At 40.2% G+C, this 8,303-nt stretch overlaps 1 protein-coding gene across 1 annotated transcript; it reads left to right on the forward strand.

Annotated features, from left to right (window-relative positions):
* Positions 1–1,198: 1,198 nt before the first annotated feature.
* cx39.4 (connexin 39.4) lies at positions 1,199–7,414 on the forward strand. Its single transcript, XM_034704190.1, has 2 exons — positions 1,199–2,361; positions 5,332–7,414. The coding sequence occupies exon 2, from the start codon at positions 5,341–5,343 to the stop codon at positions 6,304–6,306; it is 966 nt and encodes a 321-aa protein (XP_034560081.1). The 5' UTR covers positions 1,199–2,361; positions 5,332–5,340; the 3' UTR covers positions 6,307–7,414.
* The last annotated feature ends 889 nt before the right edge of the window (positions 7,415–8,303 follow it).

Consider the following 8,303-nt stretch of genomic DNA (forward strand, 5'->3'; position numbering starts at 1 on the left):
ACGACTGTGAGGAGATGACTTCTCGGAAGTGACTTTAATTTGACTGAGTGTGCTGTCAGGAGGTGATATCAGGGGTGGACATTAACATTGGGATCTCAGACTGTGATATGCCAGGTGATATGTTGCTGAGCAGAATTATGACAAATGTGGCTATCTTTAAATGTGTGTTATCGTGCAGAAAATATTCTTGAATAGAAAATGTGTTAAGCTTAGTTTCATCTGTATTTCATGCAGCGTGGAGTCTCGCTTATGCCAAGATAGTTTATAAGGTAAATCTAGGATTCCAGCAGCCTTTATTTTGTCATACTGAACTTATAGCCAGTTCAATTTATTGCTAAGCTGTGCCTCAAGGTTTTACATTATCCCTATATAGACTTCTGCAGATCTGCATCTAAAACATAGCAGCATCTGGATCTTGCTTGGGTTGGCAAAGGTCTCAAACAGGCAAAGCCTGTGCACAGAAAGCTGTCTGGGCCTTGAATTAAGAAAAAGAGGCAACAGAACTTACTTGTAAACAAAAAAGAGATCATGTACATAGCTTGCATCAACAAACTGAGCTTCTCCTGAGAGAAAATTATAAGGTCTATGGAAAGATGAGAAACTACACATTGTGTTATTAAATTATTTGAATGTGCAGAATCAATACTATGTGGTATAATAGCTGTCTTGTGGTGCCAGTAATAGACTGAAATTCAAACCACCCAAGTCAAAAGCACACACAAAAACACACACAGCAGGGCTCCCTCCACTTACATCTCAGGAAAATCATTAATTGTGTTCTAAACATTGCCTGCCATAATTAGAGGTACTAAAACAGTACTGGCAGATAATTTGAAGTTACAAATGTAAAAAAAAGGCTTAGTTTGAACAAAGTGAATTGATACAAACCCTAGGTTACAGCTAAACATAAGGAGTATGCAGGCTAAATGCATCACAGCATGGAAAATAGCCAAACATCATCACTATTTGATAATGGCAACCCATGGTCCTATCTATGAAGTACGATCCATGTCAAATGAGGATTTTATTTTAACTAAACTAAAAAGCATTAAAGTTTGCATGAATTAATTTATGGTATTTCCCATAATGGCTTTGCACACAAATCTTCAAGAATCAAGAATCAAGAAAGATATTGGCAAGTAAACTCACACGCACCAGCAATTTGACGTGCTGGTTGGAACACCTATACTTAACAACAAGACAGTAGGGACAATAAAGTAAGAGACCTACATATAAAAAATCTAAGTAAAAATACTTTATGTACAAAAAAGTATGAAAGTACTATTTAAGGACATAAATATATACATTTGCCTAGACCAGAGTGCAAATCTTGATCAGAGAAGAAGCTAGGCTACGACTGTCAGGCTTGAGGAGATAGAAAGTGCATGATAAACTGGTTTAGAAAAGTACACTAATGGATTTAGGACTTTCTGTTGTTCTATCCTGTCGATTTGAAGAGCAGTCAAACACCTCCTTCACCGTGCCGTTACAGTTAGCAGTGTGTAAATTCTGCTAACAATTATAAAACCATGTAGTCGGTGTTTTACAGCTTAGGATGTCAATACATTGCTGTTAAAGTTTGGTTAACTTTCAGTGGTTTCTGGGGCATCAGTCATCAGCCCATCATGTGCTTCTTGGTGTCTGGCGCCATTGCGTGGCGTAATGGAAAATTACAGCCAACAGTAAATTAGTCCATCGTCTCATTTGTTGTGGAAAAATTCTGTCTTACTAGAACAAAGGTATCGAATAAGACAAAGGTAACTCGTATAGAAAGTGTAACAGAACAAAACGTGTCGTCTTTATAATCGAGAAGAAGCTCGAGACCAACAGAAACACGAGCGTCTTAATAAAGTGTTTGAAGTTTTTCAGTTTCTTAAAGTGGACTGAGAAAGTAAATTTTGTATCTTAATAAACTCGACTTAGCATGAAGGTGTGTTTTTTCTGTAAAGAACATGACATGGAGTCCTTCCTATAGCTCACTGTCCTTTCTTTCCTCCATTTCTTAAGCCTCTTCACCTCTAACCTTTAAATAACTCAAGTCAGGCGATATTCCGTGTGATTGATGCAAATTACTGGTCTTCCAACGAAGTTAAACCCAGGCATTAAACCAGAAGTAGCTACTTTGAGTTCATCCATCCCATTTCCTGGACCAAGTTCCTGAGGGAGGGACACTACAAACAGCCATGGGAAAATTCTCCCCTCTTTTTCCGACTACATCGAGTCTTTTTAAAGAAGACAAGCACAAACCGAGTGGAGCGTCAGAGTTTAGAGCTCGTGTGAGGAGCGGAGGGTGACACTCAATGTACACGGAGTGCTGAGTAAACCTGTAAGGAGACGAAGAAGGCTTCACGAGAGAGAAAGGTATGAATATAATACAATTAGAGAAAAAAAACTTTTTTGTAAGTGGGGAAAGACAACAGACACACTTATGTTTGTTTTGAGGTCCTCTCAATAACCATAATGACATGTTTACAAATGGGTAATGAAATTTGAATGACTTTTGGTTGGTGTAATTATTGTTTTAATATTGACTGTGTTAAAGTGGACTAGTGTCAGCACTTTTACAGCATGCTATCAGTCCTTCAATGAATGAAAATCATTGATGCTGAGTTATGATTATTCATTTAACCCACTTATAACTTTAATTCTCATATGATTTCTCTACTTTACAAGAACAAAGAATACCAATAAGAGGGAATTTAAAAGTGAGTCCTGTTAATGGTCCTGTGAGCCCACTGGGACTTAAATAGCCTAGTTGTGCCACTTTTCAAGTTTTTATTGTATTTCTACTGCAATATGGACATTACAGTCTTATTCCCTGTGATTTTTCTATTAAACGAACAAGTATTCCATTGGTTTTGTGATTTCTAGAGATAACAGTTATCCTCAGGACAATAGTCTTAGAAGTGGATCAATCCAGTTTTCAATTTTGTGCCTATCCAGACTTGCGGAGTCCATCACAGTCCATTGTCTCTCTCATCCTGTCAGAAGAGTTTGTCTTTTCACTCCAACAGTTGGTTTTTTATTCTCAGAGGAGAAGAAATAACAGAAAAACATAAACAGTCTAAACAAAAAGACAAGTGTCACAGCAGTGTCCTAACTCCCACTCACAGGATGTTTATTCAGATGTGTGTGTGTGTGTGTGTGTGTGTGTGTGTGTGTGTGTGTGTGTGTGTGTGTGTGTGTGTGTGCGTGTGCGTGTGCGTGCGTGTATGACTTTCCCGACATGCCAGTGGCTGTACCATTTGTCATTACCAGCTACCATCAATCCCCCATTTAATGTTTTATGGAATCAGTCACAGTTTGATTTGACTCAGCTTCAATTGATTCATAAATCCAACTGTAAAAATGAGTGCAAACAACAATGCAGTGTACATTTTTAGGGGCCTCTTTTGGACTCATTTACTCCTGTTTTACTGTGAACAATGAATGCGAACACATTTTCCATTCATATTAAATGTATGCTCCAGTAGCATGTGTTTTCGCTTTAGTTGGTTTTAGTGTATGGGGGCCTTGTTTTTCACATCTTGATGATGAGGAGTTGGAGTGCACTCTAACAACAGTGTGAGCTCATGGAAGAACTAATAGGGGTGGTGAAGCCAGATAAATGTTCCCCCCAGTCTAAAAAGACACCATTGTACAGGAAAGGTTGGAGAAACTTAGCTCATTTGTTGCTTATAGAAATCGTTAAACACTTATGCATTAGCAGTGTGTGTTTATGAAGCCCCATGATAATGCAAGTGGTGGAAATAAAACATGGCAATAAGGTGTTAAGAGGTACATTAAAGCCAATACGTTCAGCAATGTAACAGTAAAAGGAAAGTAAAGACCTGTGTTAAAGTACATTAAGACCTGCAGGCGGGATGAAATACAAGGTAAGGGAGGTCTTTACCAGCCTGCTTACCTCATGATACAGGTACATTTTTGTGTGTTTAATTTAACACTTCAATATTTTCCATGCTGATAGTTGAGATTTTTTATCATGGGTGGTTTCGGCTTCGTTAACCCTTTAAAATACATCAAATGAAGTACAAATTGAGGAGACTCCTGCATTATCCTAACATTGTTGTTTTACAAAAGCTTTGGATGAACAGAAGGTGGCTTCTTTTTAATTTTATCATTTAGATTTAATATCAATGTTTATTTATAGAGCACTTAAAGACCCAGTGCTCCACAAAGGAAGCAAATCACACAAGTAGATCATAAAATAATGAGCAACAGACATTTTAAATTACGTTTTAAATGAATGATATGGTTCTTGTATTGTGGGTTCAGTCTTACCCTTTGTCTCTTTGCATTCAACCTTTACATTGTTATGTCAGCTTTATTCAAAGAGTCAAATGATTCACTCATCACATAAAAAATCTTTGAAATTCTAAAAACAAACAAACAAAGGGCTATTACAGCAGAATGTAGCTAATCACTTTGATACCTCCCCCTGGCTATTGTTTTTGACATTAAAAATAACTGAAAATGAATAGTTAATCGTCACGTTGATGGGCTTGTTTGCTTTTGTCGGTCATAAAGAGGCACCAGTTTTTAATTTCAGCCTGATTTATTACCAGTTAAAAAGTCTTCACAAGACCCAGTGAGCTTCAGAATTCAAATTACCATCCAGAGATGTACTAAAGGGGGCAGTTTAAATCATTTTCCATAGTAGGTGGAACATGCTCAAGGACTTAGGACGTGCAGCTCTACTAGAAAAGTTAATATGGATGAATCCTGGTGGCTGAAAAGGAAGAAAGCTAGGTCTGCATGTGGGTGAAGCGTGTTTCGGTATAGTCTTTGCAAAATAGTTCCCCGATAGTGACACCCTGCTCACTTACAGTCCATTTTGGCTGTTATACTTATGAGACGCAACATGGAAATGACTGTTGATGTGTGTTGATTTGAGACGAATCCTGTGATGGGGCAGATTTTCTGGTGAAGTGTGGTCTGCAGATAGAATGTCTTTCAACAGCGGCCATAGATGTTTTTAATCGTCATTTCACCCGAAACATGCTCACTGGGGAGCTTCAGAATAAGCTTTACTAAATTCAAGTAAAAGAAGGAAAGGCTTAAGAATAAAAGTCAGTTTTAAGAAGGGACTCAGACATCACTGACTTGGCTGACCTGATCAGAGTTTTGAGGCCTTCACAGCAAACTCTCTGTCCCCGTTTTTGTTTTCAACCTGGTATTTGGAAAACAAAGTTGACCTCATTGTACATGTTAGCTCGTAGGTGGTAACAGGTCTGAGATATAGGTGGGAGAAAGGCTATGGAGAGTCTTAAAGTATTGAGTTAAACCTGAAAATCAAAAATAAGTTATTTGTCTAACCTCCATCCCTCCTAGGAGCAGAGGATGTCCAGAGCTGACTGGTCCTTTCTGGAGCACCTGCTGGAGGAGGGCCAGGAGTATTCAACAGGCATCGGCCGCGTCTGGCTTACCGTACTCTTTCTGTTTCGCATGCTGGTCCTCGGAACTGCTGCTGAGTCTGCCTGGGACGACGAACAAGCTGACTTCGTCTGCAACACCAAACAACCTGGCTGCACTGCTGTGTGCTACGACAAGGCCTTCCCCATCTCTCACTTTCGCTATTTTGTCCTCCAAGTCATCTTTGTCTCCACGCCGACGATATTCTACTTTGGATATGTGGCTATAAGGGCGAGAAAGGACAAGAGAAATGAGGAGGGGGAGGATGAGAAGCAGGTAGGAGAAGGCAACAGGGGAGTTATTGTGATAGAAAGGGAGAGTAAGAATGCCACGAAAGACAATTCAGAAAAGAAGGAGAAAAAAGAGGAGAGCGGGAGAGGAGGAAAAGCTGACAAGGCCCCTCTCGAGGCTCCTAAACTGAAGGGCAGATTGCTGTGTGCATATGCATTCAGCATCCTGTTAAAAGTCCTCCTAGAAGTTGGTTTCATCATCGGACTGTGGATTCTTTATGATGGCTTCTTCATCGCAGCAAAGTATGAGTGCACAGGGTTTCCTTGCCCTCACACAGTGGACTGTTTTGTCTCCCGACCTACAGAGAAGACCATCTTCACTATCTACACTCAGGTAATCGCTACCGTCTCCCTGCTACTCAACCTCGTCGAGCTCCTCCACCTCCTCCAGCTCGCCATCTCCCATCGTCTGGAGAAACGATACCGTGCCGAGCAGCAGGACTACCTTCCTTGGTCAGAGCGGGTAACAGCACGAGAGGAGAGATTACAAATCCACTCAGAGGCACCACAGTCTTACAAAGCCAGCAGCCATGTCGACTTCCCTAATCAGGGTGAGGTATGTTTTACCCCAATCCTTGTGAAAGCTATGGGGATCAGGGGATAGAGGTGAACTGGGGAGCTGGAGCTACAGGGAACGACCTGCTACCCAGTTACATGAACTGCATGGGAGCTATGAGGACGACACATTCTCCAAGAGTCCATTATAAAAAACATGCACATCAAACTATGTTAAAAGACACTAAGGGTACCCATAAGGGACACACAAAGCAGAAGCATTATGTATGACAGAGTCAAATAGGGTGATACGCTCATTGCTATGAATGCTCTGTGATTCTTTGAGGATTTTATAAAATCTATCCCGCACATGAAACTTGAATATCAGGAGTGCACGTTGGGAGACCATTTAAAAGAAAAAAAGAAGAAAAACAACTGTTGCACTGTGAACTTGATGCCTCAGAGGCAGGCTGAAATTCAAGGAGATTTAGCAGATAAAAGAAGCTTTTGAAAAAATTACCCATTTTTTAGAACACTCCTTAAGGCAACAAAAACGAGGCGCCTCAAAGAGGGAGGGTTGCAGTCATAAGATGTCTCTATGTTACATTTCTGCCTTTTGTGTTGAGTGTAAGAGTGGAAAATACAGTGACATTTAAAGAGTACAGGAACTGTAAGCATATTCCTCTGAGGTTTGCACTGTAACCCCTGGTGTTCTTTGAAGCCCACCCCCCTCTTCTCTTTCTCCCCATGCTGTGGTCATTTGTGTTCTCACAGTGGAATGTCCTGGTCTCTGGATCCCGTTCTGCTCCCATGAGGATAATGGCTGCGTGGCTGCTTGCATGCATGCATGCACACTCACAAAGTACTTTTGCCCCTTTCGCACTGACTGTTTTGGTCACTTGAGTTGGGTCATGGACAGAGATGGAGAAGGAAAGCCAAACCATGGGAATTCTGGGATTGCAGATGACTTATTTTTACTTATGACCATAGTATTTAAGCTATGAAGAAAGAGGGAGAGAGAGGGCCACAGCTGAATAATGGAGCTAGGATCAGCGCCAGTTAGCACACTGATGGACTGAAAGCGGTACAGAAATGTGCAGACTTAAAGAAAGGAAATGAGCATGTGAAAACTATATTTATGTTTAAAGTATTGTGAAGAAATATCATTTTTTGTATTATTATTTTGCTGAAAATAAAGCTTAAACTACCAAAAATAACACTCAAAAATTACTAATTTTTGGTAAGTTTATTAAAGGGATAGTTCAACTTTTTTAAAGTGGGGTTCTGTCAGAAAGCCCATGTGCCCATGAAGTATAAGCAACTTCAGTTTTGCCTTATACCCTGATTGTTACATTGTGCATTTTGGTATCAATTCCAAAGAATGCAAATGCAGAAAAACAAATGCTGAACTTTATCTGGCTGACACAGTGAAGTCTGTAGAATTTGTTTCTTAATGAGGTGACCTATCCTGCCGATCATGGGTTGGGTCACTATGCAATGAAAAAACATGAGAGCTGAAAACTTACTATGAAGATGCACTCCCATTTGGCTTTTATAGTTTTCCAAAGTAACTTCTGATGATCTGAGAAAGTCCAAAAACAATCAGTAAGGCAGGAAAATCTGGAGTAATGCAGACTGCAGCCATGAGCTGCTGGTATTCTCTGATTCACTCCTGAAGTTGTAGTTATTATCAAGTCCACTCTCACTGTGTTGTCAGCAGAAGCTCTCTTGGTTCAAACTCACAGTTTACATATCTGCCACACCAGGTCACTGGGATCTCTCCTGCTCTCAAGTTAGCACAGAAGCTACTCCCCCTCTCTCTTCAGTCTAATGAGTCGTTCTTCCTTCTCTACACAGCTGGTTCCTACAGGTGTCCTCTTGTGTCCACAGTAAAAGGCATTTCATTGCCACTGTCAAAATCCCCAAGTTTCTAGTTTGGTTGTATTTTTTTAAAGCCTGATGACCCCAACCAGATCAGCGCACTGCAGCTGGAAGAACTAAAAATAGTGTGAAAAAGAAGGGGCTTTCTGACGACAAAGTGTGCAACAGTTTCTAATAGAGTAACCCCGGTTCAAAAAACTGAACTAAGCAAACGTATAGCTTTTA

The sequence above is a fragment of the Notolabrus celidotus genome, chromosome 16, assembly GCF_009762535.1.
Source record: "Notolabrus celidotus isolate fNotCel1 chromosome 16, fNotCel1.pri, whole genome shotgun sequence".
In the NCBI taxonomy this organism is placed as follows: domain Eukaryota; kingdom Metazoa; phylum Chordata; class Actinopteri; order Labriformes; family Labridae; genus Notolabrus; species Notolabrus celidotus.

Coding starts and splice junctions, on each gene's coding strand:
- cx39.4 (XM_034704190.1), top strand. CDS start 5,341: ATGTCCAGAGCTGACTGGTCCTTTCTGGAGCACCTGCTGGAGGAGGGC.